The following is a 21,508-nucleotide window of genomic DNA, read 5'->3' on the forward strand; positions in this document are numbered from 1 at the left end:
AGAGGAGAAGGCATGAGCAAGGCAGTAGGAGAGTTCACAAGGACAAGTTGTCCCTACAGCTGCTACAGGGAGAGGGGCTTGGGAAAGGTGGCAAAAAGTTTGAGGAATTGAAGTCTGCCGAAATTTTCAGCCAGAGGGGTTGGAGTTGAGGTAGGGGTGAAAATATTTTAGCAGAAGCTAAAGGTACAAACAGGGCAAAGCATGTCCAGGGTAGAGTCAGTAGTCCAATTCTGACCAGAGGGACAGATGATGTTATATAATATGAGGTATATTTATTTGCAGAAATCATTTCAGGCTGATTTGTAAAGGGCTTGATAGTTGTATTGATTCCATAACAATGTCAACAAAAAGTTGGAGTGATTCAATACATTACCCTCAGGATAAAGAACACTGTGAAGCAGGTATCTACAGTCTAAATGTCTAAATATATTTTTTTAAGTCTAATGCTTTTCTAATGACAGGACTCTTTAGAAGTTGCTTAGAACTAATTCCTTTTGGAGGAGACTTTAAAATGCAAACAACACGACAAATAAAAGCATCTTTTTTTTTCTGATTGTGGAGAACACTGAATCATGTGATTTTACAAAGGTCAATTGCTCAGTGGTACAGTCAATCTGATCTACATCTGCCTTTACGTATGTTTCATGCCCTTCGACCTTTCCAGTGAAGGTTCCATTTGACGGTAGAAAGAAGGCTCAACTGGGAAAGACCTCAAGTTCAAGGTCTTAAAGTACTGCCTTTGCGTGCTCTTTCTCTCTCTCTCTCTTTTTTTTCTCTTTCCTTCTTCTCCCTGCTTTTTACATGTTCGTTTTGCATGCATACACTTACTTAACTGGAACTATGGGATTTAGTATTATAATTCTGAACATATAAGATTTCAAGTGCATCTCTGTCTCAGGGTCTAAAATCAGACTCCTGGGCAGGGAGAAAGCCTCCACTCCACTCCCAGCGAATGACTGGGACATAACGAACATCTGGAATGTATACTCGGCTTCTTTACACGGTGACGGATAGACCCACTCTCCTTGCGTTCTTCCAGGACTATAAAAACGTGTTAACATGGTTACATCACACACTTCAGCTTGTTTGTATAAGGCATAATTTTGCCACATGATATTTATTTGAGAAAGTAAATAACAGTCCCATTCACAGTGATACTGTGGTCAAGGCACCCATGTCAGCCCAGCCCTGGCATTTCCTGCCCATTTGCCGGACTTAACCTAATTGCTTGACACTGAGCTGTGTAAACTTATTTTCTAGGCAGTGTAGTTCACTTGATCCAAGAAAATACAGTTTCCTCTGGTTTGGGGTGACCTCAGATTTAGTGTGGGTGGTAGAACAGCCCCCAAAGGATGAGATGTGCCTTGCAGTTACGTGCTTCAGAAACAGCTTTCCTGCCACAGAGGAAACCCCTCCTGTGTAGGATCAGACAGCCTCTTGTTCAGCATGTCTGGGGCACGGTTGGCACTGAAAATTTTCAAAAGGGCTCTACCAATGTCCTGTGGAATTGTTATTTATAAACTGCAAAAATGAAAATTTGTCACCACTGGGGCTAAGTGCTGACAATCACCATTGTCTGGTTATTCCTGATTACACGTAGCGTCTGTTCTTGGTTCCTCTCTCCTACTGAAGAGATTTCATTCCCTAGGAGCCTTGGGTTTTCCATTATACCTGTTTTGTGTTTGGGTCCTAAGAGTTGGTAGGGTTTGGATCACAAGGGTCCTCTGCCCCACTGAGGCTGGCCACAGAGGCAACACATGATAAACCGTCTGTGGTTTGAAGACATTTGCTTTATCTGCAAAAGCCACAAAAATGAGTGGGTTGGAAGAGTCCAGATGTTGGAAGACATGACCTAGATAGCCTCCTGGGAAAAACAGATGCCCTCACTTAGCAGCCCCAGCTTCTCTCCAAACTTTGCAAATGCTACAATTGCCTCTGGAGGTCTCTTGCTTTCCAAAGCAATGGAGTGAGTTTAACAACCTTGGCACCTTGCAGAGCAACTAGCCAGTCCAGGATGTGGGATTGCTACCTTGATGGGAACCCAAGCTGGGAAGGAGCCTGCCAGTTGGATTGGCAGTGCTCAAGCCCAGCAAGATCCAAATCTTAAGTCACCATTTTCCTTGTGAAGAATCAGGCATGTAAAGCCAGAGAGCAGTTGATTAAAGGGAACAAGTTCAGCTAGTATTCATTAGCCAGGGAAAGAGGGGAAAGAAAAGGAAGGTTAAAAAAAAGCAACACAAAGAATAACTGGTAGCCAAAGCCAAAATACTAACCCGTGAGCACATAATTGGGTCAAAGCATCCTACCTGGACCTGCAGGAAGTTCAGTGAGCCTTTGGGAACTGTCTATCATGGGCTCCGTCTGGAAACAGCCCATGTGAGAAGCAACAGCTTTCTGAGAAGCCATAAGCTGCACTACGGCAGGTTGACAGGGATTTTCTACGTTTATCTATCCCACGACAGCCTACAGAGGCTTCCCTGACCCTAGGAACCAAATCTGAGAAATCTAGAAACCAGAGACTGAGTTTGCCCTGGCCTCTAGGACTCTTAAGAAGTAGGACAGAAACTGTTATTAAGTGGGAAATGTTTAGGCCCTTACGTCTCATCAGAACAAGTTTTATACAAGTCAGAGTGGGATTCTGTAGATAGACGTTTGACAGTGTGACTTGCTTGATGACAGAGGCCCACATCTTTCTACTGCAACTGGAAGAGGGTAAGTGGCTCCCTCTCTAAGGCAGGCTTGGGCTCTTGTACCTTCTGCTTCCGGAGAGTAATTTATTGCTGCAGCTTTGGTTGCTTGTTTTGTCTTATTAGAGGCAAATTCATAGGGTGAAAAAACTTGTTTTCTTCTCTACATGTTCTGAGGCAGTAGCTCAGGCTGGTAGGAATGAGGACCAGTAAGCATAATCTTTCCTTATTAAGTTTCTCCTAAAATGCTCCAAACATGGCTATAACCAGGTTCCGTCCTAAGATTGTCTCTGAACTTTTCAGACTGGCTATTTGGGAAATGGCTATTTTAATTATTCTAAACTGATGTTTAGGATTAATCACATCTTTATCGTGCACCAATGAAAGTACAGCATTATACTGTGAAGTACATAGGAGTTATACCACAAAATACTGAAGGAGATCATCCATCTAATATAAGCATATAAACCATAGTGTTGTGTGTTAGCCCAACCTGAATTGGAATCCTGCCTCTGTAATTGACTAGCTATGAACATTAGGCAAGCCACTGAACATCTTTCAGCTCAATTTTCTCTTCATTCATTTTACAAATATTTCTGAGCATCTCAGAACTGAACCGGGCACTTTGAAATGAAAGTGTAAGGAGAGTATCTACTTCCTTGAGTTATGTGAGAATTAAGACAGATAATTAAAATGATATGAAAGGGAGAATTAAATACAATTGATATTCAAAAATGTTAGTGGTTATTATCATTATTAACTAACCAATACTTATTGAAAACCTATTAGAAATGAAGAACTGTGCTGGGACTAGGGACGTGCTGAGCAATAACAGGTTACGAAGGAGCCGTGGTGAACATCGGCAGGAGCGGAGGCTGCTGAGGAAGGGATGTTTTGAATGGCAAGAGAAACTAAGCACAGATGTTTATGTGTGATTGTGTGCATGTGTTTGAGTCCTACAAATGGATGCGTGTGTATCACACACACATTTGTTCCCCTTGGTGGTGGGAAAATATGAAACACTTTATTTTCTTGTCATCAGTGAGCAGCATCTTTGTAAATTATTAATGGCATAATCAAGGAAAGTGTCCTGTGACTGTTTTTGGCAGAGATCAGAGAACAGTAAGTGCAGGAGCCAAAAGTTTAAGAAAAATGTATGGGAGGGAAACTTAGAAAGAATTGGGGAATGCAATCTATTAACTTGACTTTCCTTTCCTGCAACTGGGTGAAGACTATTATCATTGTTCAGTTTTAGTGAGGGAGGGCCAGTGAGGGCACTTTTGGAGAAACACTGGTGTGATGGTTAATTATATTGGTCAACATTCTAGATGCTTCTGGGGAAGTACTTTTTAGACAAGGGTAACATTTAACTCAGTAAACCTTGAGTAAAGCATATCGCTCTCCATAAAATGGGTGGGCCTCGCCCAACCAGTCGAAGGCCTTACTATTTACAAGAAGACTGCCCTCACCAAGGAAGAGGGCATTTTGCCAGCAAATGACCTTTGGGCTCAAACTGTTACATTTCCCTGAGTCTTCAACCTGCCCTGTAGATTTTGAACTTACTAAGCCTCCATAATCACATTAGTCAATTCCTTAAAATAAATTGATAAATAAATAAATAAATATACATTTTATATATATATATATATATATATATATATATGAGATAGATAGATAGATTGATAGATAGATAGATAGATAGATAGATAGATAAGAGATGATAGGTATTGACCCAGTTAGTTCTGTTTCTCTGGAGAACCCTGACTACTGCAAATGGGTTTAAATACTTATTTTGATCTCTGAAAGGAGCTGAGGCCTTCACCAAGGTGTGAAAAGGAGCAAAGTGTGTCATAGGTCTATCTAAGTGTCTTCAAAGTGTACCTGGCACACCTTTACTCCACGCTCATGGGTCTGTGCTGGATGAGGGATGAGGTACAGTCTCCAGGGGCATGTGCTTACCAGATGGATCATTACCAAGGGCCCCCCTAAATTCTGTATCTTCTCTTCCACTGATTACTTAAACTTCTATCTATGCAGGGAACCCCTACCAGGAAGTCTGCAGTGTTCCCAGCAACTACTTTTTAAAAAAATCCTCACCTGAAGACATGCTGGTTGATTTTGGAGAGAGGGGAATGGAGGGAGAGAAACATCCATGTGACAGAGAAGCATCAGGTGCCTGTCCTGTGTGCCCATACCAGGGACCAAACTCACAGCCCAGGCATGTGCCCTGCCCAGGAGTGGAACCAGTGACCTTTCAGTTTACGAGATGACACTCCAACCAAATGATCCACACCGGCCAGGGTGCAGCTGCTTTTAGGTAAATAATTGAAGTTGAAGGCTATGTGCCCTTTTCTCAAAGAACACAACGTCATTTCCTTAACTGACCCACATAGAGTGGAATGTTCTGACGAACCAGGTTTTCTAGGAAGTTCAGAGTTTGCCAGAAACAAGACTTTTTGCCTCAAACTTTATCAAGCACAATCATTTTGTTTTTCCATTAAAATCTACTTACCAAAGTATAATAAAGACTAGAATTAAATCTTTCAAAATGGAATCTCTGGCAAGAGCATTGGCACCTCAGTTCTTCTTTCCCAGGACTGCTCGGACTGACCGAGGTCATAATGTAACCTGGGCCCGTTGTTACATATTCACCTTGAGCCACCATGCCATGCCCAGTCTTAATCACAGACTCAGTTACATGCAAAGCTTTGTGCACAGGGGAACCGTAAGGGAATGGAGACTGTTTTCCAGTCTTGCAGCTATGTAGAGTCTATTGATGGAAGAGGAGAATAAAGGGTTCCCACCGTACATGCATCTGAGAGTGTGGACACGGCCTCAGCTCCCACATCACCCCAACACTGAGAACCTCCTCATTCCCATCTCATATTGCTCATGCTGTTCCTTCTGCCTGCAATAGCCTTTATGTTCTCGTCCATCTTGGAGGTGAACTCATGCCTCAAGACTTAACTTCACTCCATCAAGCCTTTTTCAATATCTCCAAACTCTATGACAGCTGGAATAAAAAAATGAGTGTGAGCCTACAAGATCTCTAAATTATCGAGAAACATAATTAATATATACATATGGTGGCATTTTTCAATGTCCAGTATTTTCCCTTCTTTGTTGTGGTTATGTCTTTTTTCCTAAAGCATGACATCATATACTGCAGGAAGACCAAACACCAGACATTCAAACACCAATCACACACATTTTTGTCATAGGTTGCTGCCACTTGTAGTATGATTTTCTTCAATTCATTTTTAAGACTTAGATAAATATATTTTAAAGCTATTTAAAATTATCTATTTCAAAAATAGCATCACTTGCCCTAAATATAAGGTAGTCTTAAAAACAAAACACTGTTATTTAATTCTGGATAAAACCAATGCCTGTAAAGACTTTGGGCCTAAGATTGGCTGGTTTGGTTGGGTGGTTGGTTGGTTGTTAAAAAGGGAGGTTAGGGAGCACGAGGCACTTAGCACTGGCTAGTCCCAAACTGAGTCTTTCTTCTTGGTACATTCAGGATAAAAAGATAATTGAAAATAGAACCACTTCCACACTTCTCCAATTTTTAGATACCGTATCTCGGACTGTCAGAGTTTTAGTGCACGTTTTGAACACTGATGTAGTAGGAAGTGTGCTGGACATACAGGAAGACTGAATTTAGGATCCATTTGTAAGCACGTAAGTTCATTTTATTAAAAGTCCCTTTTCTCTGATTTCACTCACATGTGGTATCTAATGAACAAACTGAACTAACAAGCAAAATAGAGTCAGACTCAGCATGTTGGCGGCCTTTGGTGGGGGAGCAGTGTTAGGGGAGGAGGGGTTAACCAAAAAGGAAAGAGGACTCGTGGACATGGACAGCAGTGTGGCAGCTGGGGGAGGGTGTAAGGGGGATAAATGGTAATGGAAAAAACACAATAATTTTTTAAAGTCCCTTTTTTAAAAAGTCCCTATCTACCCTCGCTGCCCACCTCCTCACTTTTGTTTATAAAATGAAGTCGTTGATCATTCAATTCTCAAAGAGTTTCTTTTTATTTTAAATATTTTTCTTTAAAATCATTAATTTTCCAGACTTTCATTCAATCACCCCAATGTGTTGAGCCCATACGGGAGTTAAGCATAGGGAACACAGCCATGAAGAAATCTCTGCCTTCATGAAGTCTATCTTTCTTTCTCCCCTTAGCACTTCACACCTTTTTAAAGCTGCAGTTGTTATCTATATAGCTTATTTACTTTAAAAGGATTCATAAAGCTAAAGAGCAGTGCGCCTTACAGTGTATTAGAATCCAGAGCTTTTCAAAACGCCCACTCCTCCCAAATGCCAAACAACGGGTAAGCTTGCGGTGGCAGTTTCCCCAAAGCCCACTAGAGGGCGCGCACATTTTTTGATTCCAAAAGAAAGCAGTTTGTGGGTACAACCCCTGAAGTTTGGAGCTGGTGTCTCCTTTCCCCACTTCGTATTCGACTTGGGGCACTTGTGGTCTGAGCCCTCTGATTCTCCCAGTCCGCGAAGCCATCCTCGCCCCGTGCAACGACTCCTCGCCTGCCATTACGAAGAATTCTTTTGCTCCCAAAGCCACAGCAGTTTTGCTTCTGACTGCGTTCAGCATTTGCCCTTTTGACATTTTAGAAGAAATAAGATCCAAGTTTGATGTTGAAAAGAAAGCACTGATTTCTTTAGCGAGAGGCTTTCTACTCCCCATTACTGTTTTCCCTAGCTGTGGGGAAAATGCTCCTCTCAGGATTTTAAAGCAGCCCCTTTGAGCTACACAGGATCTTTCTGAGGAGTAACAGAGCTCCTTCTGAGCAGACCTTGTGGTGCCGACATTAGTCCCCTTGTTCAGCAGAATGTTGTATTTTTGAGGCCCGGTCTTTTCCTCTGAGTTTTACATTCTAAATCGACAAGCTCTTGATCTCAAACCTTGGAGAATACACTCTCAGACCAGCTCTCCCCACAAACCATGATCCAAGACACACGTCCAATAGTTTCCCCAAGTTCTTCGCCTGGTGGGTGGCCCTAGAACCTTAGACCTCACCCTTTATTTGATTCCAAAGTCCTTCCACCTCCAAATATCCATTTTGAGCTTTTCTTGGGAGTCAGCAAAAACATTAATAAAATAAATTGTAAATATGCTCGAGTGCACATGGATATGAAATTAGCTTTGGAATCAGCTCCTCTGCAGTAGGCCCTGGGAAGGTGGGGAACACGGCTCAAACAGAAAGAGCAGGGACTGGGCCTCACCCACCCCTTTCTGTGAACCTCCGGCAGCCTACTCATTAAGGAGATGAACGACTGTTTCTCTGTCTTTTTTTTTTAAGGTGTCAGAAGTCTTCTGAGGCTGCAGCTTCATGCAAACGTGCTATTCAAGAAGTAGGCTTGAGGGTAGAGTTACTTAAGTCCCATCAGCAATGTACATGCGAAAGGTGAAACTGTGAATCAGTGTTTCCAGGAGTGGGTGTTCTCATGATGAGCACACTCCAGCAGTTAGCTGTTTAGGTGGCACACAGTTCTCATATCTGACTGTCCGATTGTTCCAGACAGGAGATGACACGATCCTTCAAGTCATTTTAGAATGACCCCATACATAGATTTCTCTCCAGAGGGACTTCATGAGGTGAACTTCTTGGGGATCAGATCTACTGCTCCCGCGGACTCTCTAGTAGTAGGTGCATTCATCTCTTTTTCTCCTAAACAGGCACAACACTTCGTCTTTACAGGGAAACCATGGAGCACATTTATTGCCCTCTCCCTTTCATGTTGCTTCTGGAATTAGCAAAGAAAATGGCTATTTCTCTAGGAAATGATTGCCCTGTTCTGGGGCTGGCTCACCCTACGCAGAAATAGAGACCATTCCCCACATTGAAATATGCAATAATCACTCCAGGAAATTGCTTTTCCTATTGGAAACTGAGAGCTCACATTGGAGTGTTTCCACAGCACAGCTGATGATAATTACGACTCACTGAAATTTCAGTTTTCTTTGATTGTGACATAAAAACTGGGACATAAATTAAAACTCAATTATCCTTTAAGGGTAATTGGGGTTATAAAACCAAGAGACTGTGAGTCAGTGTGTCTATATTACAGGAGCACAGATTGTAATGGAGTATGTGTGCTCCGCCCCCCAAAGCAGACCTGCCCGTGACACAGTTGCCCAGGACATGCCAAGAGAGTACAACCAGACTGGGCTCCAGCCTTGGAGAAATGCGACGAGCTTCTAGGACACTTGGAACAATTAAACATATGCTAAAACTGCAGTGGGAAAGTCCTGGCCTTCACCTATGACAGTACCTGGTTATGGAGCCAGGCACTCAGTGATAAGACTCCATCCAACTGGTACCTGAGGCCCACGAACATGGAAATGGCAGTTCTTTCTGCCTGGGTGGGAGGTAGGTGCTGCTCTTTGGTTATGCAATCTCCATCATCAAAGTCGACAGGAGGAGGGTGGACTTCATTTTTCACAAAGGGGGTGATCTGCAAAAGCTGCAGGAAGAAAAAGAGATGCTTGGTAAATCAAGTCATAAATGAACTGTATGAAGGGGAGCTCATTTAAGGAAGCCTTGCGTTACTCTTTAAGGACAGGAATTGGCCACACATCTGCAGATACTTACCTGGCCATCTCTCGACAACGACACTTCCCCATTTTGTAGCCAAAGCCTCTCGTGACACATCCCTTCTCCCCATTCTGGATTTTCAAAAGGCTTTCGCTTCCCTGTCTTTCCAGAGAATCTGTCACTCCCCCACAGTGTGCGGTGTTCATATTTTTAAAAGAGCAGATACCCATCGCATGACAGTGATATTTCCTCTGTGTCTCTGCCACTCAGCCAAAGACCCTGCAGGGCTTTGACCATGATGCACGAGGTTGGGCACATAGTAGGCACTCAATAAGTGATGCTGAATTTGTGCACCACCAAAGCGACGTTAAAGTACAGAGAATTTCTAACTTCTCTTTCCAGAAGATAAACCTAGCCTCAAATTATTAACCACACAGAAGACTTGACCATACCGAACCCCCTTTCAAAACCACCCAGGTTTTCCTTCGAGGGTACTCATGCTTGCAAACAACTTTCTACCCACAGGACAACAACAAGATTCAGACTAGGGTTTCCAGCACCTTCTGTTTTCAGTTGATGCATCAGTATCATTCTGTGCCCCGAGAATCATGAGAGAGAAATGCAAGATCCAGGTTATTTCCACCCTCCCTGGGAAACCATGCCTGCCTGGATAGGCATCCAGGGAGAGCCTATAATTCCCTTTCTTATCTACTGCCTCACAAAACCAAAGAGAAATTGCCATGCACTGTATCAACAAGAGATCAGAACTTGATTCTCAATGTCAAGGCAAGTGTACATTATAAATAGCAAAACAGCTGGCTTGGACCTTGTTGCGGCCACTCGTCCAGTTGAGGGATTTGAATGACATCATAACCCTTGAGAGGGTATTGCTAGCCAGCTGGTGTTATTTAGAATACACAAACACTGGAGAAAGAAAACACACACACACACACACATACTGAGTTTCGGGTTATGCAAAAAAATATGACAATGGGAAAACAGTTGGCCTCTCAGGTGCCCTCTCCCTGGGGGGTGATAGACAGCCTATTAGAGAAAGGAAGAAAAAGATTTTGTTTTTTCAGTTGGCTTTACAGCTCAGCAAAATCTTCGCCCTGTTGCGGGCGAAAAGCATGAAAACAGTGTCGACCTAAAGGGAGCCAACTGCCAGGCTGCCTGCCCCTTCTCTAGGTTCTAGGAAATGAGATCATTCCCCTCGTTTGGCAAGTAGGACAAGGGGTCACCCCAGCACTGTTTTCCAATCTAGTTTGCTCCAGTCACTTCAGGGTTAAAATGGTAGGTTTTGCTTGAGGTGGTCTTCACTTCTTTTTTTTTTTTTTTAATTTTGTGTTTGCTCTAGAATTTAAAATTGCTCGCCCATCCCCCACGCATCTTTCTTTAATACCGATAAGGTGCATTAACAGATGTGTGTGTCTTCATACCCGGGAGAAAGTTAATCGGAAAACTGATCTTCATTTTCTGTGGCAGCGTCAGTATTTTTAATATCTACTCACCCTGTCACTAACACGCATTCTTTTAAGGGAAAAGAAATGCTTCTGTGCTCTAGTTTTCCAATGCAAAGGTATGATGTTATTTGTCACCGTGCCCAAAAAAGTCCTTACGCGGTAACTTTGCCAGAAGAGGGAGAGAGAGAGAAGGCAAATGTTCCCCCAGCTGTTTCCTGTCTACAGTGTCTGTGTTTTGTAGATAAATGTGAGGATTTTCTCTAAATCCCTCTTCTGTTTGCTAAATCTCACTGTCACTGCTAAATTCAGAGCAGATAGAGCCTGCGCAATGGAATAAAGTCCTCAAAATTGAAATGTGACATTGCTCTCAACATCTCCCATCTCTCTGGATTTCTTTTTGCCTCATTATTCCTGCTAACCAATTCATTTCCAGACTTTGCACTTCAGAAGCAATGGAAAAAATCAGCAGTCTTCCAACCCAATTATTTAAGTGCTGCTTTTGTGATTTCTTGAAGGTAAATATTTCTTACTCTTTGAAGTCATTGGGGAATTTTCTTTAAATTGTGTACTGTTTGCTTCTGCCTGGGAATGTTATTCACTTTAGAATTGTCATTGTTTCGGAACTGGGAGATATTTATAAATTGCTGAATATGCAATTCTGTAGGATCTGAAAAATAGCTTTGGGAGATGGATGCCTTAGCACAGAAATATGTATGAGTAGAAACTATTGCAAGGTACTTATGCTAAATCTTCCACTTCAGCAGTGCTTCAGTGGTATCAGTCCAGGAGATTCCTTTAAATCCTGTCTATGGTTAAGGGCTATAGAGTGTGGATATGGACTTTGGGAAAAAAATTTTTTTGCAGGTGCAGATGTTTAATTTCAAGACCATGTTCTTGTGCGTGTGAGTATGTGAGTGTGTGTGTGTATGTAAGTGTGTGTGTGTGTAACTTGGTAGGACATTTATTGCAAGGCATGCCACATACAAAGAGTTACATTTTTAATGGTATTAAAGCTTTTAAATATGATCTTTGGAGCTAAGGTCCCGGAACTCCCTGCACTTCTGCCCAGAGAGTCAAAGTTAGAGTGAAGTTTAATTTGCTCTTCTGAAAGAGAACTTGACAACTCTTGCTGACCTTGCATATTTGTGTAATTTAAACAAATGCATGCTGTATATAGAAAGCGGAAAATTTCTAGCAACTGCTTGTCCAAGTTTTCTGGTTTAAAGAGGACTTTCACAGGCAAAGTTTGGACTCGGGGCTTTGTGTTGTAAAACTCTGATTTCACACTCAGTGCTGTGAAGTCTCTTTAGGTGAATTCGGCTGCCACTGTCAATGCACCGACTGACTTCTCGTTTCCAATTCACTGGCCCTAGTTCAAGTTTCCATTCTCAGCAAAATTATATCCTTCAAGACTTGTGTTTTTCCAATTTGCAAGCACTTTTAAGCCACTGTCACTGGTTCCCCGATGAAATTGCCTGAGGTCTCAATTCATAAAATGTCCCTGCCCTTAGTACAACAGTCATTTGCTGCTTTTAAATACTCCACCACCAGGACTTTTCTAAGTGGCTCAGGAGGTAAGGGTCCATCCCTGTCAGGCACCTGAGGTTCTGCTGCCCTGAGATGCCAAATCTCAGGCTGGCTACCTTGCTTTTAAAAGAATTCAAGGCGCTATACATATTTGCTGTGTGGTCTGACTGCTGAGGGATTTGCCTCCGGACTCAGATGATCATAAAGAGGCAATGGAGTGTTATGTCTGCCTTAATTACAAGTTTGGAAAACTGTCTCCAAATAAACTTTCCATGCTGTGTCTGCTGAGCTTTTCAGAAGCAGAGCTAGCAAGGAGTTGTTACTTTTTTCCTGCACCTTGAGCAGGAAGTGGTTTTGAGGGAGGTGAGTGGTCTTTCAAATGTAATTCAGGGAGTAAAGGTGTCCTGCGTAGAGGCAGAACTCACACGCTGATTGATTGTACTCTGAGTCTCAAGATATTTTCCAAGTGTTTGAGTCAGAGAGAAGAGGGGAAGGGAGAGGACTGGAGCTCGGGTCACTGTTTGGGGGAGCTGCTATCGGTGTACAGACAATGGAAATCGGTGGCTTGATTGAAGGGAAGAGATTGACTCAAATCCCAGCTGTGCAATTTGTTCATTGTTTGAATGGACAAAAGGCAGTTTACCCAGACTCACAGCATACCTGCATGGGTGTCCAAATGTAACTAGATGCTTTCACAAACCCCACCCACAAAGCAGCACATGTTTTTAAGTCCTCAGTTTTCCATTCACATCAGCCTCATAATACCCACCCTGACCTGCTGTAAAAGATCTGGAACAAACAAAAATGGTTACACCTACAGTGAGTATTTTCTTATGACTATTGCCCTCAAATTTTGCTGGGCATTTTCATTGTAGCCTAGACATCTGGAATCAATTGATATTCCATTTATTTAAGATAAAAAAGAAAGGTCTTTTAAATTTTGGATTTGTGAAGGATTTTTGAGAAAGAATGTTCTGATTTTGTTCCCTCTTTTTCTCTTCTCTTTCTGGTTCTTCCTCCTTTCTCTCTGTCACATCTTTCCTTTCTCTCCCTTTGTTTCTTTTGTGTTTGGCAAAACAAAAGGCCAAGGAAATGATGAACATATGGAGCCACTTGTTTCAAACTTTTAATTCCTAAACAAGTTCATTATTGTTTTCTGTTTGGGAACATAATGTGATAAATTCTCTGGGTCTCTGTGGGTATACTGAACTGTTTTGTGAACTGAAGGAAAAGGCACTAGAGGCTCTATCTTGTCCTAGAACTATAAGTGCTGATATTTATCTGACAGTATAACTCAGCAACAGAGAGGGAGAGAGGGAGGGAGGGAGGGAGAGAGAGATCTGTAACAAAAATTTTAAATTCTTAAATGCTAGAGATTTAGATGTATTGCTGGGCTTAAATGTGTTATACCAGAAATAACTGTCATAAATATAGTTTTGACATCTAATGATGTTCTCAATTCACTAAGGCTGTAAGTTGGGTACTTTTTCCCTTGGATTTCATGAGAACTGAAGAACTTGAAGGGTTCTACAATTGCAGGTGCTTGGCCTTGAACGTTACCATAAATTCAACAAAGAAGGAAGGCGTGGAGAAATAAGATTAGTAGCACAGGATACATTCTAGAACTGGCTCTTTGCCAGAGTGTGGGGTATGTTCTGTAAGATCAATTACAAGTTGCTCTTTTGAAAAGGGCAATAAAGTCCAATTGGATTGGTCTTGTTGAGGTTTCCACTGGAAACGTTGAAGGAGAAAACCCCCCACTGATTATTTTACAGCTAAGGAAAACGAGATTGGATGATGCTATGTTCCTAGCAGTCTCAGTGGTTTGGGTTTCGTGGAGGTGGAATATTTCCATAGGACTCCAATAGGATTCTATTGAGAAAATGGAAGAGATGGTTCAGTTGTGTTCAATTTTACCTCCTCTGGTACTTTATGTCCATTGTTAATGATGATTTGCAAATAGAGGGCACTTTTTGTGGTCAATTGCTTAACAAGAGCTGGGGGTTTAGGGGTTTTTTCCCCAGTGGCTGAGCTGCAGCTCTGGGTAGAAACATGAAAATATGAATTAAAAGGATGGGGCCCACTCTGCCAGTGCCGTAGAGCCGGCATGTGGAGAGTTCATGGAGAGCAAGGAGAGTGGCAGGAGATCAATGCCTGAGTCTGTTTCTCCAAAAGTGATGGGGCCGAATGGACCCGCCACTGCTGGGAGGTTCAAAACAGGGCTCTTTTCATCATGAGAGCCGCCAGCCTAACCCCACGACCCTTTGGTAGGGTCCCTCACTTCGCCTCTTCTGAGCTACTCTTCCAAGGCTGCTGAAAGGCGATGCGTCTAAGAAAGGGGAAGCTGCTCACATTAGGAGCCTTCCTGGAAGAAACCACATCTCTGTGGCACAAGTAGCAATATGGAAAAACTTCATGATCACCTGAGCCTTGTTTCTACTCCTCCGAGTGAGGATGGAGCTGTGAGCCACAGGAATTCTGCCTCTGGCAGGGCCACCACTTGGCAGTCTGTCACTGGCTAAGGCAAGCCCAGCAGGGGTCCCTTGGTGTACTTTGCTCTAAAATGGATACGGTGTCACATAGGTCCCTCCAAGAAATGAAGTCAGAATTCCTGTGACTCCAAAAAAAAAAAAAAAAGCTTTTGTAAGTTTCGAGCCGGGTGCCCTATTGGTAGAAGGTACTCTATGCAGATGTTGATTTGATATTGAGCTTGACACAAAGAACTGTAGAACACAGAGTGGGGTCTACTTAGCATGAGCCAACTTCATGCCTAAATCCTCACGTTTTTCCTGTTTCTCTTTTGGTTTTGGTTTTTTTTTTTTACTTCCACTTGTGGTTGTGTTAACTTCTGATATCCCCCAGGTAAGAAATATCTGTTTCTCTGTCTTTCTTTCTTGTTAAGTGGAAAAAAGAAAAATTCTATAACAGTAGATAGTATTTCAATGAGTCCTTTTTTAGCCACAGTAAATTTTCTTTAATCAGTAGCTAGGGAAGGATGTCTGGCTAATTTAATATTCTGGTCAGTGATGAATGCATATGCCATCTGTGGATGGCCAATCTTTAGAGAATTTAAATTAATAAAACATATTCGACACCAAATCTGGACTGAGTACACTTTAAACTTTGATCATTCAAAAGGTAGGAACCCATAAAGAAGGCGTTCAGGGAGGACCTCTCCAAAGTTCTACAGTAGCAAGGGGATTAAACACCAATCGCTTGATGCCAAGATGTGCTCAGACCAGGCCTCCCCTGTGGTCTCTCAGGCACGCGACTGCACCTCTGTGTGGGGTGGTCCTGACTCACAACAGTGATGGGATGTTGGGAGTCAAAGCACCCTCACCCCGCTTGCAAGGACCAAGAAGGAAACGTGACCCTCTTCTGTTTCCTCCGCAGGTCAAGGTGCACATCATGTCCTCCTCTCATCTCTTCTACCTGGCCCTGTGCTTGCTCACCTTCACCAGCTCTGCCACGGCTGGACCGGAGACACTCTGCGGGGCTGAGCTGGTGGATGCTCTTCAGTTCGTGTGTGGAGACAGGGGCTTTTATTTCAGTAAGTAGCCCTCCCTCTCACAGCTCTGTGGATTTACAACCACAGGGAGAGTGTGAATAACTGAATGACTGCCCGTGGCTGGCAGCCACCCTCAGCCTGAGACTCCTCACCTTAAAGGAAGCTTAGCGTTTCAGCTGGGTCTGGGGCAGGTTTGGGGAGATTTCAGAGGGAATTTTCCTCCTTTGCAATTTGTCTTTTAACGAATACCTGATGAGCTCTCCGGCAACTATTATGCTCTACCCTCAGTACTCCATTCCCTCAGTAAAAGAGGGGGGACAAAATGACCCTGGGGGATTGAGGTTTTTGTTCTCGAGACCCCTGTATGCACATACAAACATATGGAAACATGCAGACCCGTTTGAAGTGCTAGGTAATTTGGAGTAAAATAACAAGGGGGACTTGGGAAAAGAATTAAGGGGGCACATCCCAGATGTCTCCACACTATACCAAATATCCAGGAACAAACAGAAGGTGAGTTCCCTCAAAGGCACGTTTGCCAATACACAGACTTTCTCTTAAATGCAAACAGAAATGCTGGGTTAATTTGCCCTCTGTGCAAACTGACCTTGGTTTTTGTTATTGCTTTCCTTTGACGTCACCCCTTTCTGAGGCTCTCCTGCAATATCTCCATCTGGAGAAGGGCTTCTGACAAGTGTGGGGTTACTTATCCCACAAGGAGGCCTCATGATTAAAAAGTTGACAGTCAGTCTAAGGTCGCCAGCCAAGTCAGTGCTTGCAGATAATAAACACAAACAAAAATCAGTGAGAGCTGCCTGAAGGAACTCCTCACTCAAACTGGGATCTACCCTGGAAGCATCTTTCTCATTGTGCATCACAGCACAGTGAAATTTAACTCCAGATGCTCATTCTATGTAATTCTTTGGAATTTTGGAGAGTTCCAGGATACTGATGCTCAGGTTCTCAGCGAACATGAATCATTCTTGAAGATTTATATCACTCAAGTGTAGACAGCTTACCTCAGTCACCCACTAAGTTTTCAGTAGCTCCTGGGATGACTCATACATTTCAAGTCTTTCTCATCTGCTTCCCAGGGAAGATGGTGGCAGGGTTGGGGGGGAGGTAAAGGGGGACACGGGGATAAGGGTCCATGTAATGGTCTGGAATGGGTGGAGGGATGGGAAGGAAGAGCTAAAAGGAGGATTGATTGTGTGTACACGTCATAGATTTGGCAACAAGTAGCATTTAAACAACTAATGACGGAGAATGAGACGTGCTTTCTGCTATTTGAATGGGCAAATTCTCACTCTGTTTCCAGCCAGTATTTTAATTGAGCTAATTCATCTATTTTTGGCAATAAAGTGATTCTATCCAGTTCTTGGTTGCAGCGCAGATGAATCAGTTCATCATCAGGTGGGTTCTTTCCAAACAGCAGACTTGTTTCACAGAAGGCAAATATGTCACGTCAACATCACTCAACAGTGAGTTGTCATTAATCTCGACTGTGCTGGTACTGATCCACATTAAAAAATGAACAAGTAGTCCTTCATTTATTATGCCCAAGAGGATTTCTTTTTTCCTTGATAATCCATCTGTGCAGTTTCCTTTGATCCAGTTCACCAGGCGATTGCAGAGCCCACGAGGGTCTTCTGTTTTGTGCCAGGCTGAGTTATCTTGTTCGACCTGATACTCTGGGATGTCCATGCACAGTGCATGGAAACTTGGTCCTTCCATGCCTACAATGTTTGTGTTCCATTGTGAAAAGTGAGAATAGAAAGAATGATTTGGTCCTAAGTAACCATGTGATACCTATGTATGTTCACACAGACACAAGAATATTGGACAACTATGATGGAAACCAACTTCAAGGCACTGAAAGGATTCTTTTATTCTGTTCCTACAATGATCCGATTTAAGCAAATGCTTTTACATTGAAAAGAGCAACTCTTAATGCTTAGAATATGACTTTGGAGAGGAAGGAAGGGGTTTTATAAATTGTGTATTACTGTCAACATTGTCATTGAGAGTCTATGTTTCGTAAGTGTTGTAGTAAACAATTCCATGACTTACGTAAATCCTTTCCCTGACGCAGACCCTTATGCACAAAAGTATTCTCATTAACCTTCCAGTCAACTGGATAATCCTGTTTGCTGAAGAGAAGTTAACTCCTTTGAATCTTTTAACTCAAAACACTGATAGAGAATCTGCTCTATGTAAGACACTACACTAGTCATTAACGAAATGCTTAGAAAAGAATGAGCGAGATAGACTTTGCCTTCAAGGAATTCACAGACTAGTTGCTAATTAGTTTAAAAAATGCACAGCAGTATTATCAAGTGTTATGAGAGAAAATAATCATGGGAGATTAGATTATAGTCATCTATGCTTTTTCCTAAATATTTTGTCCCACATTTGAAATCACCTAGCCAGGATTTGCCCTCTAAATGGGCTCCTGGTTGCCAAGTGCTGTACTGATTCACCATTAGATCCTAGAACTTTGCTCGATGCCTGGCTGCTATAAGTAGTGGCTCCTATTTGATAAACTAACAAGACTGCATTGAATTGAATCCAGTTGAATGAAATGGAATTACATGTTTGGGTTCTTGGTCTTCAGTACCATCTAGAATTAGGTTTGTCAAGTACTTTGGACAATTCTCCTCACCATATTTACTCAGCTATTCGATAAAACTCTTTTTTTAATGAAAACGATATATACTAACAAACTTAGAGACTACATTCTAGTCATCCCCCAAGCTACTCTGATGGTCTGTTTTGTGTCTGAGCCAATTATTCTTACAGGCATCAACTATTGTCAACAAATTTTGTTGAGTTTCCTTTTTGTCCCAGGAGATTTACTGTGTGTGGAGAAGTCAGTTCTAAGCATTTACAGTCTCCAAAATACTTAGAGCAAAGCAGTCTTCTCCACCTCTATCCCCTGTCAATTGACTCTTCTTAAATTTTCACCCTTATTTTCAAAGTTTTATTGTGGCTGTGCCTTTTGTTTTAAGCTGCTTGAAATCCCATTTTGAAAGTATGGATTTTTTTAATAGTGGAAGGCTGTTTTGATCTTACTTTGAAATTCAAACATGAAAAGAAAATTGTCTTCATACCTTATCTCTTTTGTTGGGCCAGAATGTTTAACAAGGAAAGATGTTTAAAAACCTTATTAGGAACACAACTGAATAAAATTTTCTGTCATACTTATTTTGTATAGATCAACCCAGTGTTGTGAATGAGCTCATATTTCTCCACAAGCCCAAGCCCGACTACAGCACAGGAGAAAGCAACCGTCTGTCTAGATTATCTTTTTTGTGAACATCTTCCCAGCATAAGTGAAACACTTCCTCTATAATTGATGCAGCTTCCCCAGACATTTTCTGAAATGAAACTTCCAATGAAGAGCTAATTACTGATTCTTCCCTGTGCATCGCAGTAAGAGAGCGTATCAACCAGTCTTGTGAGCTCATAGCCCTGTGAGAAAAATGGTGGCTTAATGGCAGTGGTACAGAGGGAAAGAGCTAGCTATTATCTCACCAGATTGATGGAGCTCTCACAGAGGGCGGCTTGTTATAACCTCATTTTGTGTGAAACTACAAGAGGAAAAGAGCTTCAAGTGAAATAGGAGACATTAAGCTTACTATAGATATAATTTTTGAGAGCCATGAACTGTTTTAACATGCACTTTAAGGGCTTGTAGAGTGTCTCTCCTTGGAGATACTTTAAAAATTGATGGACAACCAACCTTCTTGGATGGTTTCAATTAAAAGCAACCAAAAGAGAGCAAATTTCTGGGGTCCTTTTTAGTTTTAAGAGTCTATAAACAATCCCTTAAATAAACTGTGTATGCTTTACCTCGGGAGTCTGGGGAAAAGGAGAAGTAAATCAATTAGAAAAGAAAGTTGGATACCCTTTCGGCTATTCCAGATTTATAGCTTTTATAAAACATACTTCCAATGCATAGTTATTAAGAACAAATGGCATTCTTCATGTGTTAAAACATACTGTTTGTAGAGTGTAAGTGAAACTTTGCCATGAATTTCATTGTTATTGATTGAAACAACCTTCTTAGATCTAGGTTATTATTATTAACTCAAGCTTCTTTCATTTGAAGTGTGGTGCTCAGAAAACTGCTCCCAGACCGGTCATTCATTAGCTGTATGACTGTGGCAAACATTTAAACTTCCTGGGCTGAAATGTCCTTGTCTATAAAACAGGGAGATTTTGTTAAGGTGCATGACCTCTTCTGACTCTAACAGACTCATAGTTTAGGTTGTAATTAACAAAGATTTGAGGCTACTCAAGAAAGGAGAACCTAGGATTTAAGTGGTGACCAAAGAACATTTAACCTCCTTTATCTTCTTTACATAGATTCTGTTTGTCCTCAAAGACAGGCTATTATGCCTACTTAAAGAAAGAAGAGCCAATTTCTTTTTTTTAATTGGGTTTCAAACCCTCAGAGGTGGAGTAGAAGCTCAGTTACGATGAAAGCCACACAGGTAATCTGCCCCAAAGGGCAACACCTCATGAAAACAAATTGCCATTCATCTTTGCTAGGAGGGAACGACTGACAGTTCTCGTTTACATTTTTTCACTCTCTTGGATATGATGGGGACAAGTGAGGTCCGATTTTAGCTGCCTTTTATTAAATTAGACAAATTATTTAGACAAATAAGGCCTTTTCCCAGCCTATTGATACTGCCTTTCCAATTAAAGAAGAGACTGTACAATTTGGGGCATAGAAACAGAGACCCACTAGAATGGAGCTGGATTTAAGCTGTGCCTTTGTCATTCTTGGCTTGGTACCTCTCAGACCACCAGCCATGCATTTGTATGACAGCTGGTCAAAGTTAGGGGTACAGTCCCTGGCTATGGAAAAGCTTTTCTCTTTGAAACTAATTGACACATGTGCAGTTTGACCTTAATGCCCTGACCTCATCATTAGCACTGCTAAGCTAATAAGCCACAGATATTCTTAAAGAAAAACAATGTTTTTATATTGACCCTAAGTACTTGCTACTACTCTTTAAAAAGATTTAACAGGACCAAGGGACCATTAAGAAAGTGGTGGTTTCTATGCAAAATTAGAAAAAAATGTACATTTTCTGATATTTCAATGCTTTCAAGACCATCTCCTCCCTGATAGAAAATTATAAGAAGAAGGAGAGTGAAGGGTTCAAGACCAAGGACATGGTCTCTTGTGCCAAGGACCCAGAGTTGGAATTCCAGCTCTGCAACTTACTTGGGGGTGGCCTTGAACAAATGCCTTAACCTCTTTGTTCCTCAATTTACTCATCTGTAAAATGGAGCCTGCCTTGTGGAACTGGTACAAGGGTTAAGTGAGTTAATACAATAGAACATATTAACCTAGAATTTTTCCTGGCACATGGTAAGCATCATACACATGTTAGCTATTATACTTATTTATTCTGCTCTGGAATTAGTTGCAGAGTCTGTTGCAAAGGGTGAAGTATCTGAACAACCAATTTATTATACAGTTATTTTCTTTACTTAGGGGCAGCACATAAACCCTGTTATTAGCTGTAACAGTTATATAGTAGGGTCACTAACAAGAAGAATGTCTTATGTTTGACTAGTATATTTATTTTTCAAAATCCAGTCTATCTCCTAGTCTATACCCCAGTCTTGGAAGGTAAGAATTTTTGCTTCATTAAACAAATGAGAAATGTGAGACCCTGAGACTGTGTGACTTATCTCACTGGGTGGATCCAGAATGAAAGTCAGGGTCGCTTGTCTGCAAAAAG

At 41.8% G+C, this 21,508-nt stretch overlaps 1 protein-coding gene across 7 annotated transcripts in view; it reads left to right on the forward strand.

The window, feature by feature from the left end:
- The first annotated feature begins 10,886 nt into the window (after positions 1-10,886).
- IGF1 (insulin like growth factor 1) overlaps positions 10,887-21,508 on the forward strand; it is a 74,063-nt gene continuing 63,441 nt past the window's right edge. For 2 of the 7 annotated variants that reach the window (XM_037160386.2, XM_053661499.1), the window contains exons 1-2: positions 10,887-11,226; positions 15,632-15,788. In XM_037160386.2, the coding sequence (XP_037016281.1) occupies positions 11,164-11,226; positions 15,632-15,788 (220 nt within the window). In that variant the 5' untranslated portion in view covers positions 10,887-11,163. Of the gene's footprint in view, positions 11,227-12,219; positions 12,286-12,949; positions 13,058-15,631; positions 15,789-21,508 lie in introns of those variants that run through there. The other 5 variants (XM_037160388.2, XM_037160389.2, XM_037160387.2 and 2 more) reach the window with 4 other exon arrangements.

Source organism: Artibeus jamaicensis, unplaced genomic scaffold (assembly GCF_021234435.1).
Source record: "Artibeus jamaicensis isolate MK-2021 breed Jamaican fruit bat unplaced genomic scaffold, CSHL_Jam_final contig_233, whole genome shotgun sequence".
In the NCBI taxonomy this organism is placed as follows: Eukaryota; Metazoa; Chordata; class Mammalia; order Chiroptera; family Phyllostomidae; genus Artibeus; species Artibeus jamaicensis.